At 41.1% G+C, this 19,589-nt stretch overlaps 1 protein-coding gene and 1 long non-coding RNA gene across 7 annotated transcripts in view; one reads left to right on the top strand and one right to left on the bottom strand.

The window, feature by feature from the left end:
• The window catches only part of PLSCR1 (phospholipid scramblase 1), an 18,631-nt gene extending 11,348 nt beyond the window's left edge, over positions 1-7,283 (top strand). For 5 of the 6 annotated variants that reach the window (XM_072867363.1, XM_072867364.1, XM_072867361.1 and 2 more), the window contains 3 exons: positions 622-783; positions 1,837-1,998; positions 3,228-7,283. In XM_072867363.1, the coding sequence (XP_072723464.1) occupies positions 622-783; positions 1,837-1,998; positions 3,228-3,287 (384 nt within the window). In that variant the 3' untranslated portion in view covers positions 3,288-7,283. The remainder of the gene's footprint in view (positions 1-621; positions 784-1,836; positions 1,999-3,227) is intronic. The other variant, XR_012043370.1, reaches the window with a different exon arrangement.
• LOC140654243 (uncharacterized) overlaps positions 1-19,589 on the bottom strand; it is a 26,893-nt gene extending 7,304 nt beyond the window's left edge. Inside the window, exons 1-2 of the long non-coding RNA XR_012043371.1 lie at positions 19,456-19,589; positions 4,011-4,076 (exon numbers count right to left, since the gene is read on the bottom strand). This is a non-coding gene — a long non-coding RNA (uncharacterized lncRNA). The remainder of the gene's footprint in view (positions 1-4,010; positions 4,077-19,455) is intronic.

The raw sequence follows: 19,589 nt of genomic DNA, 5'->3' as shown, positions 1-19,589 counted from the left end.
CCACTTCTGATGACAGTAATGAAGAATTTGATTCAACAGCATGCCAGGGAACTTGTGGCTGGTGCCGAAATCTGCGCTGGAGATGGACTTGCAATGTAAGAGTTAGGCAATGGCTTTCGTAAAATAACAGCTAGAGTTTTCACTTTACTGCTGTGAAAGCTATAGTGAAATTCAACACATGAGATGATGAGCTTTTTAAATATTAAAATAATTATGGGGTGATGCAACTTCTGAAACCTCAAATCTGAGCCTACTCAGAGCTCTTACTGAGGGATTTGTGGTAGCTGCATCCTGTAACATCTTCACTGAATGCTTTCAGGATGCTCACAGCCTTTCTTCCACTAGACTTTGATCTTTATACTTGTAGATGCATAGCTTGTGTGCTCCACAGCCTTAGGAGTATCTTACTGTTTTCAGTGAAGGCAAAAGTTACATATGAGATCTGCAATTTGTGTGCAGTTTTCTGAAAACATTCACAGAAAACCCCATGCAGCTTCATGCATTGGAAAGCCAGATTGTTGTGGAAAAATAAGTTCTGTTTGGTTTGTGTGCTAGTGTGGGTTTTGTCTAACAAGCATATCAAAGCACGAACATTCATGTAATTTTCTTTTTCCTGTGAAGCTGGAAGTTCAGGCACCTCCAGGAACACCAGTTGGTTACGTTGTCCAGAACTGGCATGCCTGCCTGCCAAAGTTTACCATTCAAGATGAGAAAAGAATGGATATACTGAAAATTATTGGCCCATGCGTTGTCTGCAGCTGTTGTGAGGACATTCATTTTGAGGTATGCAGTGCTAAAAAGTGTTCGTATGTATCTTCTTTCAGATAGTAGTTTGATAGTAATTTGTCGCTCAACTTACTACCTGTCAACTGAACTGTAGTATACATTAAGTAATTAGTACATAATCTTTTAATACTAGTATAATCAACTCACTTCTCTAGATATCTAGATTACTCTAGATAAGCCAGACAAACTTCCAGGAATGACGTCTTAAAGCCACTCATCAGTGATCAGAGAGACTCATTCCCTGTGGTTGTACACAAATCTCTGAATTGAAATATTCAGCAGCAAAATCTTTGTGAATCTATTACGTTAGGCCCTAACAAAAAATGTTATTCTCAGATGTAACAGGTATTTATTAAAATGACTTCCTACAACCACTCATTTAATCATTTAATAATCATTCAATGACCAAGTAAAACAAGATAATTTAGGCCTAAAATATAGGTTTGAATGACTGGAGTTACAACTTTCACTTAAAAATAATAGTGATTAATGCATCATTATTTTCATACACATTAAGTAGTAGATACACTAGTCTACCATTGAATATTTAAAACGATGTTGCAAATAGTTGCTAAAGCAAATTTAGTATCACTTTATTTTGGGGACTAGTCTTTCACATGACCCTGAAGACTGGATCTAACTTTAGGAAACATAATGTTGACAAAGGGCTCATCTCTGCTTTGGAACAGAAGAATGTAATTTGTTTAATTTTCACTTGAGCAGTTCCTGATACATGGCAAGAGAAACTAATTCACTCTCTTGGCTAAAAGACAACACTTCCAGCAGAGCGTGTGTGCGTGCGTGTGGTAGCTGTCTTACAGCACCATTAAAGCATTGAACTTTGCAGACAGAATTAAGTTCACGTCTGCACTACTTAAGACTGACTTTCTGATAGTCAAGGTTGCCTTTTGGTACAAACAGTTCCATTCATGACTGCATTAATTCAAATAACACAATCTGAAGTTTTCAAATGGATCTATCATGAAAAGGATTTGGGAATATTATGAATGACAGATTTGATGTTGTTTTTTTAATTTTATATTAAACTAGGTGAAGTCTGTGGATGAGACTTGTACTGTTGGGAGGATTTCTAAGCAGTGGTCTGGGATTTTAAAAGAAGCCTTTACAGATGCAGATAACTTTGGAATCACATTCCCAATGGACCTTGATGTAAAAATGAAAGCTGTCATGATCGGTGCTTGCTTCCTTATCGTAAGTCTGTCATTCACTAATACTTGAATATGAACTGACTTTTTCTTCTCCACGTTCAAATTGTGCTGGTAAAGGATTTGACTCTGAGCTCCTTGAAGTGGGCAAGAGCTTGTTGTGAACTTCCTGTGTGTAAAAGCAGCCACAGAGGGCAACAAAGAATTCTTTCAGATAATAAGCTTATTCTAGACTACATGAAGTGCTAACTGTATTTAGGGAGAGCTTCATACGTGATGGGACTGAGAAACCTGACACATTAGTAGAGGCAAGCACGTTTATGTGGATGGTGAAACCAGAAAAGTGCAAATCAGCAATAGCCAAGAGACCCGTCCAAAGCCAGAGCAGCCTGCTTGAGCTGGTGAACTGGACAGCTGAATGCTGCAGCCAGTTCCTCCCAACTCTCCTTGGAAGTATGTGAAGCACTGAGCTGAGCAGAATTAAATGCTCTCAGAGGAGTAATCTCCAATGGGAGGGACTTCTGTGGAGGCAAAGCACATCTAACTTGATAGATGAGTGCACTTGAGTGCTTTTCAGCTGCACTCTGACTCTACCATGTCAAATACTGCAGTGTAGTTCACTTTGCTCTTTGAAAACGGTGTGCGACACACTCATGTTTTCACTTACCTGTGCAATTCAGCATCAGGTACCATGTCAAAAAGTGCATTGCTTCTGCGCTGGCAGGGCTGCAGAGGGGGAGGAAGGGGGCACGTGAAGCACCTTGAGTTTGGAAAGTTCTCACCAGCCTCTAACAGCCCTGTGCACGAACCAGGTTTTCCTTAGCTGTGTGTGTTTGTGTGCTACCATGTGCGTGAAGTACAGCATTAGTGAGTACGAGCAACCCAGGACTCCAGACACAGAAAATGGGGGCCCCAGATATAAACTAAAGAGTCACCATTATGAGGGACTCCAGTTTGAGGTAAAATTGAAGGGACTAAGTCAGGTCAAACAAAGCCAGGCGAGGAATCCTGAGTAAAGGAAGCATAGCTTTGGCTAGTGATAATTTAAAGTTTCCATGTAGGTCTTTCACCACCTCTTTCTCTCTCTGTGGGTGTCCTATTCTGAGAGATCCAGGTGATGGGGGGATGGAGAGAGGTGCCCCCACCTTCTTCTCATCATTTGAGGTTTCCGAGAGGAAGGTGCTTTGCATACCTTGCAAAGCGACCAGGAGATCTCTGAACTAAGGACCACATTTAAGAAGTGTTTGTTTTGTTTGCTTTTTGTTTCCTTCTTAGGACTTCATGTTTTTTGAGCATGCTGGTGATAACCAGCAGCGAACAGGAGTTTGGCAATGAAATCTAGAACTTTTATATAGAAGAAGGAAGAAGAACATAAATCTCCCAGCTTCCCAGTGGAGCTTGCAGAGCTCCAGTAAGAATGTGAGAAATTTACATCTTGTGCTTGTAGTTATATTTCTATAAACTAAAATCTTTATGGTCTTTTTTTTTTTGGTAATCTGATGAAATAATTTGTAGCATTCAAATAAGACCCCTTTGTCTGTATCAATACTGTAATTTATAGAAATATATAGTAACCTTTTTTCCCAAGAAATTTGTAATTCTAAAATAACTACTTATAGTTACTTTAATTCCTAAAAATGAGGAGTACTTCTGTATTCAATATTCATATAACCAGTGAGCCAAATAAGAAGGTCCTGATCTTTTCCTGTGTGTCCTTCTTTGGTAGTTTTGCCTTGGTGTTCACATTCTGTTGTTTCCAACTTCTTATCAAATATGTATGTTCAAAACAAACTAATCTAAGTAAACAGAACTATCAGAAACCACTGTATAATTGTATTAATCTAGTGATAAATCTGCTGTCAAATATGACTCCTTTAGTATAACTTAGTTTCATAATTTGGGTTGTTTTGAAACTTAAGGCTTTGATTTTCACCAACAGAAGTTGAGAGGAGACAGGAAATACAAATGCCTGTGGTTGCTTCTGTTTAATAATCCTTTAGTAATTGCTTTCTGCATGAGTGTGTTTTTTCCTAAGGCAAGGAAAAACTAGTTACTTACTTTTCAGTTTCTCCAGTCCTCTTTCCTCTTCATTTACTCTATGGTTTTCACAGATGGTAAGTCTGTCTGTAGGTGCGAGGGCGCAGGAATAATAAACAGAACAATTCCACGTCAAAAGCAGATGGATGAAATGGCAGGTCTATTTCTCAGCATTTATGCCTTATTTAAATGTGCAAGCAATGGGTAAAGTTGCAGATTCTTACCCCAGCTTCACACAAGCATGGGCATATAGCAGTTATTGGGATCCAGCTATGGGGAAAGGTCCTTGCCAATATTTTCAGTTGTATTCTCATTCCGCTAAAGATTCCTTTTGTATTTTCAATTTATTGATTGCTCCTGGCCAGTCAAAAAGCAGAGGAAAAGAGGAGTGCTATTGCTACTATGTACTTGGACTCTGTTTGATAAGAATTGTACAAACTCATGAGAACAATCTATGTTCAGAACAATCAGAACTGTTCTGAAAGTCTTTAAAATTGTGTATTATACCTTGTTAAAGACAGCTTCTGCTGCTAAAGACAAAATTCCTTGAATATGGTGTCTTTAATAATAGGAATTGCTGGAGGTGCATTTTTGATTCATCAGCACTATTCTTTGAGAATTAAATTACTGTTATTTTGAAAATATTTTGTGCTTTATTGACCAGCTATTAATGAGATACCGGAAATTCAGTCTTGCTAAAATCTGCTAAAAGTTTCTGATTGCTTCAGTTAGGAATAGAAGCTACATGTATAGAAACCAAAGTAACACACCCAGGAGCAGACCTGTCCTGTAGGGATTCATGTGGCTAAGCCCATCAGTATTATTTTTCCTGCAAGGGGTGAACACAGCTTCAGTTCTGCCTGTAGCTCTGAATTCCTAGACTCAAGCACGTTCAATAGCTGAATGTGCTGGTTTTGGCCAGGATAGAGTTAATTTTCTTCATACTACCTAGTATGGGGCTCTGTTTTGGATTTGCACTGAAAACAGTGTTGATAACACAGGAATGTTTTTGTTATTGCTGAGCAGTGCTTACACAGAGCCAAGGCCTTTTCTGCTTCTCACCCCACCCCACCAGCGAGGAGGCTGGGGGTGCACAAGAGGTTGGGAGGGGACACGGCCGGGACAGCTGACCCCAACTGACCAAAGGGCTATTCCATACCATATGGCATCATGCTCAGCATATCAAGCTGGGGGAAGAACAAGGAATGAGTGATGGTGTTTGTCTTCCCAAGTAACCGTTACGCGTGCTGGAGCCCTGCTTTCCTGGAGATGGCTGAACTCCTGCCTGCCCATGGGAAGGAGTGAATGAATTCCCTGTTTTGGTTTGCTTGCGCGCGAGGCTTTTGCTTTCCCTATTAAACTGTCTTTATCTCAGCTTACGAGTTTTCTCACTTTTACTCTTCCAATTCTCTCCCCCATCCCACCAGGGGAGTGAGTGAGCGGCTGTGTGGGGCTTAGTTGCTGGCTGGGGTTAAACCACAACAGTCCTTTTTGGTGCCCAAGATGGGGCTTGAAGGGTTCGAGATAACGACAGGTTTGATTGGAATGTGGTAGATTGAATTTGTAGCTGTTATAGCTGTTTAGCTATTAATCAGCAGGCTTCTGTGCTTGCCATGGGGCTTGCTTGCCTTACTCTGTATTAGAGTCCAGTGCTTGTTAGTGGCTGCTTTTTGCTTTCGCTGCTTGCTGTACTGCTGTACTGCTGATCATCTTACTCTGCTGTGCCTGGGAACATTTTGATAACAGCAACGGCGATGCCCCTGGGCTGGCAGATGGCCAGGTCATGGCTGCTGTTTCTGTGCTGCTGTACTGGAGAGGCTGGAACGCGAGCGTGAACTTGAGTCGAAGGGACTGTGACCTGGGGATGAGTCCACACAGGAGCAGGACACCCTGAAGGGTTTGTGGCCGTGAATAAGTCCACAGCAGAGCAGGTACATCTCAAAGCATCTGTGGCCGTGGTTATGCCCGTGCCAAAGCAGGTATACCTCTGAAGGGATTGTGGCCCATGGAGAAGGCCACGCTGGAACAGGTGCACCTCAAAGCGACTATGGCTGTGGATAAGTCTATGCCGCAGCAGGTATACCCCTGGAGAGACTGTGGCTCATAGATAAGGCTCCACTTGGAGCAGGTAGACCCCTAAGGGACTGCAGTCTGTGGATGGAGCAGGGGCAGGGGGAGGAGTTTATCGCAATGTTAAACCCTATGGTCTGGTCCACAGGGACCAGGAGTGGAGACTGTAAAATACCTTTAAATTGTTGTAACCCAGGATTTGAGTTGCATGTTATGGGAATTACTATAGCAGGAACCCTTCGTCACTAGCTAGGCAAGGAGCAAGGGGAAGAGTTCATTGCAATGCTAAACCCTGTAACCTGGCCCGAAGGAACCAGGGATGGAGACTGTAATGGATATACTTTTAAATTATTGTAACCCAGGATCTGAATTGCATGTTATAGGAATTACTATAGCAGGAACTACCTGAACCAATGGAGAACAAGCCTTACAAGAAGCAGTGCAAGTGCAGCAGTGACCCGACCTGAGCTGGCTTTGGTGCCCATAATTCCATGCAACTCACCACCTCTCCTGTCCTGAGTGACCACCATAACAGATGGAGCCCAAAGTCATGGACTAAATGAACTCAGTGGACATTCTGTGGACATTTATGGACATTGTACAGACATTTCACAGGGGTGGTCCACAGACTAAGGGAATGGTATCTGTGTATTATATCAAAGGATGGGAAGGGTGATGGTGGGTAACGAGAATGTATTGGATAGTGTGGGACCTGAGCATGATATAAATGGTATGGAATAAGGGGTGGAGAATGTGCTGATTTCAGCTGGGATAGAGTTAATTTTCTTCACAGTAGCTCGTATGGGGCTATGTTTTGGATTTGTGCTGGAAACAGTGTTGATAACACAGGGATGTTTTTGTTATTGCTGAGCAGTGCTTACACAGAGTCAAGGCCTTTTCTGCTCCTCACCCCACCCCACCAGCGAGGAGGCTGGGGGTGCACAAGAGGTTGGGAGGGGACACAGCTGGGACAGCTGACCCCAACTGAGCAAAGGGCTATTCCATACCATATGGCATCATGCTCAGCATATCAAGCTGGGGGAAGAACAAGGAATGAGTGATGGTGTTTGTCTTCCCAAGTAACCGTTACGCGTGCTGGAGCCCTGCTTTCCTGGAGATGGCTGAACACCTGCCTGCCCATGGGAAGGAGTGAATGAATTCCCTGTTTTGGTTTGCTTGCGCGCGAGGCTTTTGCTTTCCCTATTAAACTGTCTTTATCTCAGACGACGAGTTTTCTCACTTTTACCCTTCTGCTTCTCACCGGGGAGGAGTGAGTGAGCAGCTGTGTGGGGCTTAGTTGCTGGGGTTAAACCACGACAGTGCACTTTCAACAGAGAGCAGATTTACTTAAATATTCCTTAAACATTTTTTTGGAGATATTGTAAAATACCTGTTGAATTCCATGGCAGGTCCTGCATAGAACTGAAATTTTCCTTTTGCATTAGGGTGAGGTCTGTTTGTGGCTGTTTGAAGAATTGATGGAATAATATTTTGTAAGTAGCCAAAACAGTTATACCATTGCCTATGCTGAAAAGCATCTTGCATCATAAATTCATCTTTTGACAAGAAACTGGGGAGTGTGTTCAAATTTAAGTAAGGTATTAGGACCTTGGGCTAATGGGACATTAGAAGGAGACTTTATTTTAATTCCTCCAAGTAATTCAAATTTTTATCTTCAGATGTTGTGCTTAGGTATTTACCATAGTCCTGGAAGCACCATTGTCCCAAGAACCTTGCACTGAAAATTATGTAGAAAAATTCTTGCACATGTCTGTAGAGCAGTAAGGGAAAAATGTGAGACTGGAAACAGTCAAGAATGATCGGCTTCACATCAAGATGTGTAGGAAAAAAATGTTGCAACTCTTGTATCTTAAGCAGAATTGCAGTTGCAAGAAGTAACAATTCTGTAAAGGACAATGAAAGCAAAGATATCTTTGCTTACAAACAGGTTTCTCAAATACAGTGAAACCCAACAATGAAGTTTTGTAAGTTCTGCTGTTTTCATGTAGATTTTTTGATTTTGTGCTGCTTGAGTCTAGTGGTCAAATTGCTATAGCTTATTCCTTTACCATGTATTTAGCAAAAGTAATAAATAAGGTGAAGAATTAGATAGCCCAAGGGAATCAGTATGTGAATCCAGCTACATAGTAAGGTGTAAGAAGTTTAAGCTAAGCCTCTTATATTTGCCAGAATTGTGGTAAGAACAGGAAAGAAGTTCCACAACCTCAGATCATAAAAGGACAGAAAGAGCATTGGACTAGGGGAATTTTCCATCAGTTGGGTAACTGGGTAGCTCTGATACTTGTTACACAGCTCATAGGCTTTTGTCTTGTGAAATGGTTCACAAGTCTCTCATGAAGGTAAAAATATTGCATGAGAAGTCCCAACTAAAGCTGTCAAGGGGTAACTCTTTAGTTAACCAAACAATATCTTATCACCTTTGTAATCTTTTTCACTGTTTCCTAATGATATTTAATTGAAAAATGCTTCTTCCTTAAATTTTTCAAGGACTTCTGGAGACAGCTGTATTCACTTGCTCATTTCTGAAACTGATTGTGCTAAATGCAGAATAAATCATTCTTTGAGCTGTCTTTCTTCATTTTGAAAGAACCCATAACAGCATCCATATTTAATAAATCACCAGACTCTAGAACTCGCCACTCTTCCTCCATCAGACTATAAGCAATATGATTATTTATCCCCCTATCCATAAATCCAGGCTTTGGAAAGCATTAGAAGACTTTCAGCACGCTGCCTGTTATTCAATACCATCTCAGTTAGATAGAGCTGTTACATAAAACCTTTACAGAGTGAGATTTGCAGATGGATTTCTCTAGTTCTGTTAATGACCTTTCCATCTGTATCATCCCTGTTAAGTTTTTCATCTCCAGCTGTACAGGAGATGCAGTCACTTAATGAAACCCTAGGGTTTATACAGCACAGAAAGGCATAATTTATATGATGTTTCTCAGTAGAAAAGCATAATTAATTCCAGTTTCCAGAAACCAAAATTATAAGTGTAACAAAAAAAAAAAAGAAAGAAAAAAAAGTAATTTACTCCTTCTTTATTCTTAAGCAAGATTGCATTTTTGCTAATTGAGGAGAGAGAATAATTTTGCTAATCAGACAAGAGGAGGAGCATTGTTTTAAAGTATATTATATTACAGTTGGTTTCCTAAAAACATTTTAATGCATATTAGCAAAGTTCATAAAAAGGCCTCCTTGGGGCTTTTTGTAGACCCAAGGACAGCCCTTACATCCCTCATGTACCTCATCTTGGTTTTACTAATGAGAATAACTTTGACCAAAAGCTGACAGCAGGAGCAGGGACTGCACAATAAAAGGTGAGTTAGGGAAGGAGAAAGCAACTGGTTTTCCTGAACTGAATTTAGCTCATTTACTGTAGGTGCAGGGGTAACTCATTGGAAATGCTAGGGGTAATAAAGAAAATAAAATCTTTTGTTCAAGGGAATGTGTTGTAAAATTGCATGGCTTAAGTGTTTGACTACTAATGGGCATTGTATGATATGAATGCTAATAATTTGTGACAGAAATACTTATGAAATTGATAAATAGTAAAGGTAAAAGGATGATGCAGGGGAGGAAGTTGTGGAATCGGAGGAACTGGCAGATAAGGGAATCTCTCATGACCAGGGCAAGGAAACAGACACAGGTTGCATGGAGGGGAAACCACCACTACCCCACAAGATGAAGAAGCCATGTCAAGCAAAAAGTAATCACGTGGTAAGGTTTGATCTTAAAATTAGTTAAAATTAGTGAGATAGGAGGTAAAAAAGGTATAAAAACCCCACAGAAAATAGCAAGAGGTCAGAGGGAGAGAATAACAAAGAAAAAGGTGCAGCTCTCCCAGGGTGGAGGGAAGAGCCCAGCTAGTGAAGAATTCTGCTCTATGTGTGCTTTCATGATATATATACTTATACATGCTATGCTTATGTACTGGATCAGATTGCTCTAGGACTCTAGTAGCTCCCTGACACCACCCAGGGAGACTTCCATACGTTGCTGATTTTGTTCTGATTTTTATTCTCTGTTCTACAGATATATTTGACATATCACTTGGTTTATTTGCATTTTTTCCCTGATAACACTATGTTATTAAAGACAGCAGTGATGAGAAAATATACATGAAAGCATTGCAAGAAATACCAAAGAGGGAGAAGAGATGAGAACAGGGATTTACGATTACTGTGTCTCCTATTTTTCAATGGGTGGCAATAGGTGGCAGTGTTAGCACAGGAATTATTTTTTCACTGCTTAAAACCTCACTGAGATTCACAGGCAGTTTCGTTAGTTGTCATTCTGATTTTCTCAGTAGAATTTCAGATTACACTATCTCGCAAGTATGCATTCTCTACATGAGTGCAGAAAGCTAGATGTGTCTTTCCCACCAAAGCTGCAAAATCATAAGCTTCAAATGCAGTTACGTGCCACTAGCAAAATTAAAAAATGTGTGTGAAAGTATGTTAAACCATGATTGATTTAAAAAACCCCAGACAAATACTGTATAATATCCTTAAAGTTGCATTAGGCTTGGTAAATGGTAGAAATTGGAACTGGACTGTGATTTCTGACAATTTACTACAATAATGCAAAAAGTTAATATATCACAACAGGGTATGTCAAAGCAAACAGGCTAATTTCATTGCTGGTTTAATGTCACTGATTTACATCTGAGGTGCATTTAGACCCCTAGACATGAGATGGCTTCAGCGTGCATGGCTGTGACGTGGACTGCAAGCGCTGCGGGGCAGTGGAGGAGAAGGCGAGGGACAGAGGAGAGAGCGAGGGACAGAGGAGAGGGTGAGGGACATGAGAGCTACGGCCAGGCGGGCCTGGCCATCTGCTCCAGGCTTCCCCCCTGGCTGTGGTTGTGTTTTTCTTTTCTTTTTTTTTTTTTAATTTAAACTTGCTGCTCATGTCTTGGCTGGTTTAACCTTTAGCTGACCCACTTATTGAACCAGGGCAGCTGGTAGCAGCTGAGGAAGTCAATATTTTTCCTTTGTTGGTTGCCATTTACTGAGGAGCAAACAGAAACTGGTACAAGGCTGGGCAACATGTGCAGAGGGGAGCCTGCACTGGTGCTGCACACACCAGGACCTCAGCAGTTCCTGGTGTCCCCAGCCCTGCTGCACAACCAGCTTCAGTCCTTGATTACAAATGCATGCCAAAAAAACCTGGGGAGTGGGCTAGTGCAATGCAGGGACTGCTGGCCTGGCCTTCTGGCCAGGAGCCTCCTGTTCCTTGTTGCGTGCACTACAGAGAGGGAGTGATGCGGAGACAATCAGCAACAGGAAAATTCCCATGCAACCCTATGTCACGACTGCGAGGAGCACGGACAAAGGCGTATTTCATAGGTAAGTGGTCAAATGCTGCAACACTGCCATAGCACTGCATACGAAGCTGGGAGACGGTGCTGGCACTGTGGAGATGGCACTGTGGTGATGCTGTGAGCTGGCACTGAGCCCCAACAGTGAGCGGTGGGTGGCAAATTCTGCATGGCAACTCCTATGCAAACTGGGGAAGCTAGGGTTTATGGTGAAGGCTATAATTAAAGATATTCATAAGAAAAATATAAACAAAAGGTAACCTGCTAATTTAAATGACCCAGTCATAGGTTTCGACCCTGAAGACACTAAAGACCTTGGGGCTGCCTTGATTTTGTGGCTTACAGCAATGTTCTGCTGGTATTATGTATAACCAGCACGTCAGTGCAACAGCGTTCTGTACTTGAGATCCTGGTTGCATGTTCCTGCTCTGAAGTATAGTCCCTCTTGTGTAAGTGTACAGTTCCTCCTGAGCACTGGGATTTTTTTTTGGCACAATTTGAACAGCACAACCTCCCAAAGTATCTGAACTTGCACAAGCAGCACTTCGTGCTGGTCCACTTTCTATTTAGTCATACCTCGCTATACAACTGAGCTGTCATGTACATCAAAGATGAGCTCCTTCCAACAGTCTTTACATTCTGTAGGTTGTTCCTTCAGCTCTTTATGATCTTTCCCAGTCCCCCCAGCTGACATTTCAGCTCAGGCTCTGTCTCCTGATTGTACTGTGGCTCTCTCCAGCCACGCAGTATGACATGGAGCAACACTTGCCCTGGGGAATTTGAACAAAATGATTCCTAATACTGCAAGGGTTTTGTACATTTGCCAGAGACCTACACTTCAGCAGCTAAATCTCGTCTTCTTTTACTCCTGCAGCCAGTCCTGCTTTTTAACTGGTATAAAAGTGTTTTTTATCCCACTGAGTATGGCTGTACAATGGAATCAAGGCACACTGCTTTATTGTGTCAGCAAATTTCTCATTTTTGAGGGAGCAGAACTTGTGGCTCCTGGAAAATATACATCTTTGAGTGGACTGAGGCTGAGCTTGCCAGCACTCTGTTTATGTCCGTATTCTGCTTGTTGCCAGATTAGGATAGAAAAGAAATACAAGCAAAGTTGTTCAACACAGACAAGGGCTCACTGTGCCCTGTCCTCTTTTTTCCACTGAACAAACTTTGGAAAGGCCATGAGAGGTAGTGAGCTAATATTAAAATGCACCAAGAATTAAAGCCAGCCATTGAAATGAACAAGAACTTACCCGTGCGTTGCAGCACACATTTTTCCACAGAAAAAAAAGGAAAAAAGAGGAAAAGAGCAAATAGTTAATGTTTCAGTGGTAGAGAAGAGAGCAAGAGAGAGGAAGGTAAAAATCTCTGTTGAATAAATCAACTAAATTTATATACATTGTTTGTGCTCCATTTACAGTGTTCAACTTTCTAAGCAATAAGTTTAGTTGAAGGAAATATTTGTGGAAAAGTGCTTATTTAAGAAAAGTAATGAAAAATAAATTATAAAAATGTCAGTGGTTATGTATGCTTTAAGAGAGCTACTACAATGCGGTGCCAGAGCAAGACATCAACTAATCAATGCCTCTTAAGCTGCAAATACGAAATCTTTACAGCAAATTGTTTTCCTGGGGATTTGCACTTCAGTATTTATGTGGTGAAATTTAGCAAAAGCTTTACTATCAGGTAAACTCAAGCCAACTTTGCAAACAGAAATATGCACTAGTCAAGTTTTTATCTTTTCAAAAGGATGTAATAGGGTATAAACATCTATGAAATATGTTTGACTTCAAAATCCTATTGAGTCAAAGCTCGGCAAAGTCAAAGGCAATTAGCTGCCTGGTCCAGAGGGCACCTAGCACCACTGATAAATCTCTGCGTCTCAGCTCAGATCCAGCCACACCACTATTTCTATCCAGGTACAGATTAGGTGATTTTCCATTAATGTACATTTAAGATTAGAATTTGACTATTTAAAAATACAAATATACCTTCTGACAATGGAAAAAAAGCAAGAGAAGGGTGCTAAAAATATCGGGGCTTGAAATCTCAGCATAATCAAGCTGCGGCCTGGAGTGACTGGATAAGAGAGTGTGATCAGTGCCTGCCTTGGAGATGTGCTTTGGTGCTGCCTGATTACAGGTACATGGAAAAGTGTTGCAATTCTTGGAACTTCATTGCTTCCCTGAGACCGTTGCCTTCCGCTCCACCCGAGCTACCTGCAATTCATATTGATTCAAGTGTTTTTTCTTTGGCTAGGAGGAAGAATATGGCATATCCACCCAGGCCACAACAACTGATGCTGTCTGTCCTTTTTGCTGCTGAGGTAAATCTGTATTGATAAAGCATTTGCAAATGCCTCCCTACAAACTCCCACAGCAATTCCACTAATAGCTGGTTGCTGTTAACAGGCTGTCAGCATGGTGTCAACAGTTTGCTCTGCTGAGGACCAAAATGTTTTAATCTAACTCATGTTCTTGGCTGCAATATGAGGGTACATAAGAGGAATGCAATGAGTGTGACATTCCGGTCAGAACAGCTGATCAAATGTCTCTTCTCACGTTAAAATATAAGAACTATAATTTTTTTCTCCCAAAAGAAAGGAAAAAAAGCAGCCAGGTAGAATTATGAAGATGCTCCTGTTAATCTAGCAATTTTGTGCTTAAGGTTTTTATATATTCATGTATGATGGAATTCTCTAAATAATGATACTTTAATTAACAGTTGTATTAGATTTAGTTAGACAATGCCCTGTTTATTGGAGATTTCTGTGCCTGTGGAGCAGTAACTAAGTTTAAGTCCCATCAGTTCCTTACTAATAATGGAGCACATGACTAGGGCAAAAGGTTACTTTGGTTTAAAAGTTTACATATGCAACTCCTGAATGCGTTTTAGTGCAAGATTAAGAATTTATTCCATAAGTTTAAAATCTGTAGAAGGTTGAAAAGCATTCACATGAATCATCTCCTTAAAAGTAGTATTCGCTTCCTCTATCACCACTGAAAAGGCACAGGGTTCCCTATAGCGCTGCTATAGGGCGCAATCTTGCAGCAGCTGGGGAGGACCAAGGTGTTGTGCAGAGTGGCTGTAGGTCCTGTTGCCAGTGACATAAGCTGTCCCCCAGTGACTTGTCATGAACAGCCATCTCAGGCACAGCATACATGGAGAAACAAAGCATATTTGCGAGTACCTGTTTTCTGAATCTTTGCTGACTGCCAAATATAATTCTCCCCCACTTGCGTTAGGGGGAGACCACATCACAGAGAGATGCTGCTTCCTTGCTGTCATCCATCCATCTTCTAAATTAGGTGTTTTTTGAATGTTTAATCACCAAAGTATCAAAGCCTTTCTCTGCCTAGTCATGCTCTCCGGCTATGGAGCCCCAAAATGATGGGAATCACAGATTGAGGTTTGTGTGGAGTTAGAAGTGGATGGACAAACTCAGAATCAAGCCTCCTCCATAATGACAGACTGATAAATCACGTCTGTTTTCCTCTACAATGCAAAGAGGGAAAAAGCAAAGGAATGACCTAATTTAGTCATTGAGATGTATGGTGTGACAGAAGAGTGTTCCTAAAAATGCACATAAAATGTAAATCCATCTTTCCTGTAAGTGCCTGGGCAACAGTTGACTTCTGTGACTCACTTAAGAGAAATTCCATGGGAAAAAGGTTAGGCTTTCTCCGGGATGAAAAGAAAAAGAGTAAATGATATAAATGGTGACTGTAAAGCAAATCCTTGCCTAATATCCCCTGTCTGCACTATATGAAAAGCAAACAGAGCCAGTAAAATTTCAAGTGCTGCATTAAGTTCCCTGTCTTTGAGAGGTGAAGAGTACACACTCCCACAAACAGAGCTCGGCTTTGAAGGTCAGCCTGAGAGCGCTGATCCTTTTCAAAAGAGAGAGGGAGTGCATCTCGTCTGAGGCTCTTGGCATGCTGGCTGAAAATCATGGATATTTAACCAGTAGCTTTTTCCTTACTCCAATCAGATGGCGGTCTGATGGGGAGTAATCTACAGCGGAGTCATGGCCAAAACATCTTCCCTAATTGGCTGCAGGGAGAAACAGCCAGAGTGGAAAAAGTGTGTGGATGGCCTACGTGCAGTTGAGTTCAAATGCACAGCGTTTGTTTATGGAAACTTATATTCAGCTGCACCATCAGCTGTCTCAATTATAGTCCTAGACCATAAGGGGAATAAAACGCTAGAATTATGTTTGAGAACTAGAGAATTATTTGTAATAATTCAACGGAACAAATGCGTATTGATATCCAGCAAGCTGGGCTGCTCATGAACAGCAGAAGGAAGATGCGAAGAGCAGGATTAAATGGTGTACTCTTACTGAAACAATAAGAATCTTTATCCTCTCTGACACTGATTTGGTAAAAGACACACAATGTACCAAGACGAGAAAGATGCTGCAATTGAGATTTTGCAGAAGCCTGGCTTTAGCGATGTATGTTTTCCTGAATTTCTGTGATTTAGAGGGGAATTTTTTCTGCCTTTATCTTGTCGTTGTTTTCCTTTGGAAATGGCATCATAGTACTCTCTCTGGCTTTGGTAGCTACTTCAAGCATGGTCCAATTTAAAGATTATATTTTGTTTTGAGAGCAAGTGATTTCTATTCTTTGGATTGGAAAGCTGGCGAGGTTATCGCTATTATGTCTGGGGGGGTGAACCTTAAAACTGGGTAACATGAATAGCCTGTGGCAATACTAATACCTCACAACAGCTTTATATAGTGATTTGAGGAGTCCTGATGGCTCAGTAAATATATAATAATAGTCTCAACATCATCATTCAGATTGCTAGTCCCCTGTTAGCCCAGTTGGTGCTTGGTAGGCTTTTGCAGACTGTCACTACAATGCTGTGCACAGTGTGTCTGACACTCCTCTGAAGTCAAACAATACCAAATTTATCAAACTGATAGCAATAATAAAATCAAATTGATACTAATCTACTGGGATTACTTAATGTTTCTGTCTGAGGAAAGATGTTCACTAAACACTTTTTATCTTAAAAAACTTCCAAAGGTGTTTATAATATAGATGTGCTATTTAGGAAGGCAAGGTTGAAAAAAAAAAATTGCCTTGCTTTTGGATGAAAAACTAATAACGTTTGTAGTAGTTCCTAGTTTCTTGCACACAGTACAATTTCAAAATTACTTTCGTGGACACTTCTTTGAGAACTGGAAGCCATGGCTTTTACATTATGTGGCAGCTTGAAATCTTTCAGATGGCATTAATGTCCAGGGGCCTGACCCAACAACTCCCTCGATCTGCGTTCAGTTTAGGTACAAACCCTCCAACTGGCTAGTGTAAAAATATATGCAAAGTGAGAGGATTAAGTGATCCGCAGTCTTGCGATCTGATTCTTGCATCTCATGAACCAATAACTTCAAAAGGATCTTGAAAAAAAGATGAAGGCCACATGACTGGAAATGCTGTATTCATGGCTGAGTGCATTTACCAAAGGGCTGGAAAGGCATGTCAATATTTCTGAGCACTGTTCCAGTTTGGAGCAGACTGGCGGGCTTAGAGACGGTTGAGTCATCTCCATGCAGAGCTGGCAGAACAAAAGATTATACACAAAAAAGGGGACTGAGCTAAAGATAGTCACATGTCCCTGTCATGAAACACAGAGAATGAAATATGTATGGACCTGCAGAGCTTTTATACTGAGACTAGGCTAATACAGCACTAATACAGCTCTGGCTACATTGCATGAGCATATTTTGGTAGAAAAAGTGAAGCAGCAGCATCTCGAAAATGAAGATACATGAAAGGGAAATAATATGAAAATGACTGTCATAAAGGATATTTTTTTTTACAATTTGTATCCAATCTATCTGGTTAGAAACAACTTAGCAGCAACTTAGCACAAATGTTTACACAGCCTTTCCAAGCAGAGTAACAAGAGTAGTATTACTGATTTTTTTTTCCTGAATCAGGTGTACAAATCCCACTCTGGGAAGCCGAATGCAAGAATAAGTAAAATTGATATTCCCCACTACATGTGGGGAGCATTACAGCTGAGCCACAGTGAATTCTGCAGGCCTTATTTCAGCAGCATTCTGAATTCTAGCAGGCAGAATGTAAGCACAATGAGACAGCCACATTAATAAGACTTTCCTGTAAGTAAGGGTTTTGCAGAGGTGATAATTTGCTAGGTAGCTGCCTGCCAGAGTCAGATATAGAGGCTATAAGGTTTTCCTTATTTCCTTCTGGCTACATCAAAGAATGTTGTTAATGTGTAAATATCTCAAAGACAAGAATATCCTTACATTGGTACAGGGATACAAGGAACAGGGACTTGTGTCTACCCCTTTTCTCTGCTCTGACAACAGGATGGCTTTTACCTGGCCATTTACTAGGAGCATCCTGGGGATGTGTGCTCTGTGCCTACCAAGTTTCCCTCCTCCTTTAGGTACCCTGGAGTAGAGGCTGCCTGCACAGTTTATCTGAGGACACTATTAGGTTGCATATTGTGATTTCTACTCTTCTAAACCCTATGAAAGTGATTTTGGCTAGAGCCTTATGTGCTGCGCATATCCTCTTGATGGAGTGAAGAGAGACTGAGGAAGAGGGAAGAGCAGAAGAAGCCAGTGACCCAGGCTCGTCAGCATGTGATGCTTAGGCTATGTACAATTTTAGCCACTTTCTTAATTCTGCTTGGGATTTTATGAACAGCCATTCACAGTGCTGAAGCACTGCTGGGCTACCTGTGACTCCTGCTATTTATTTATCACAATGTTCCTCCCCATTCTGGAAGAGGTTGCTGCCTTCTTCCGATAGATAAAGTAAGTTTGTTAAGTTTTCTTTAAACAGGAAGGAATTTCATTCCATCACATTCCCTAATGTAGAATCAATCTGTATGTTGCCTGGAACAGTACAGGCTTCGGATTATCTGGAAGTGAAGCAGCCAGATCACCTCTGAAACTACCCTCCTAAAGCCCAGACTACAGGAGCAAGATGTACTGCCAATGTCAGGTTTTACCAACCTTGACAAGTCATCAGAATTATCTTAGCTAGAGACTTCATCTTCCTGAGCATCCAAACTAAAGAAGCACAAACTGCAGTCTCTGAGAAATTATTTCAAAGATTCAAAGTAGCCATCCTTCCGGCTTCTGTTGAGTGATGTGCTAAAAAATAATTAGATTTCCAAATCTTTTGAAAAGAGCCCTCTTGAGGATCTATTGGAAGTTCTCAATTTAGACTAGTCATTCCCTGAACAGCAGACAGGCGAGTTGTCTTGAATGCAGAGTGGATCACATTTATCAAAACTGTGCTGCTATTCAAAGCCTGCCTCCCCTGTGCCCCTTCCCGTGTAAGCTGAGAACAGTCAAGCTCCTAGCCTTAAAAAAAGGCATGTGTGCTTTTGCTCACTGGCCTAAGAAGTACAATGAGAAGCATCATCCAGACTGAATGCATTTCACTTTCACAGTACACAGCCCAAAACCTAAAACTTTTTCATTACTTCAGTAACTCCTGGCCATTTTAGTGTTAAAGGTCTGAATCTGTTCCACTCTCACACTTACCCTACCAGTCACTTAGTTAAGTGATTAACTACACTAGTATGGGTTAACAGTTGTGACCCCTGCTCTGCAGAGAAAGTTTTCTAGTAGTGATCTCAACATAACCTCCCTTCATATCCCTTTTTACCAAATAAAACTATGTGCACATGCAATGCAAGATGGAGAAGAGGATGAGAAAAAAACCTCAAAGGCAGTGTTTAGCTCCTAAATATTTCTAAGCTTGAAAGCACATTCTCCTACTGATTCAGTCATGAGATTTTCTTGCTTTCTCACTCGTGTCAGGGACACTGCTCACAACCTCAACTTTCCTGGTAACTGTATTTAACTGTTCATTTAAAGATGGTATTTTTACTTTCCACGCCTTGTTTTTATTGGCTGCCACCTCTTTTTGCCTGTAAAAGGTTTTCTTGTCAAGAGGCAAAATAGTTAGGTATTGCAAAGCCATATGATATTTTGACCAACCAGAGAGGCACTAAATTAAGTAAGATCTGTGGCTCTTAGCTTTTCCTCACCTTTCCTGTGGTTGCTGTTTCACACAGTGCCTGCTGAAAAGTGGAAGCTGGAGGGCTCTGTATAAGGGGACTTTAGCAGCAGCAAAATAATGGCCAGCCCATCTCCCTTCTTTCTCTCTCGAATCCAGTGCTCC

Source organism: Ciconia boyciana, chromosome 7 (assembly GCF_034638445.1).
Source record: "Ciconia boyciana chromosome 7, ASM3463844v1, whole genome shotgun sequence".
Lineage (NCBI taxonomy): Eukaryota > Metazoa > Chordata > Aves > Ciconiiformes > Ciconiidae > Ciconia > Ciconia boyciana.
Note: the sequence above shows the minus strand (reverse complement) of the source record. Positions and strands in the feature narration are given on the sequence as shown.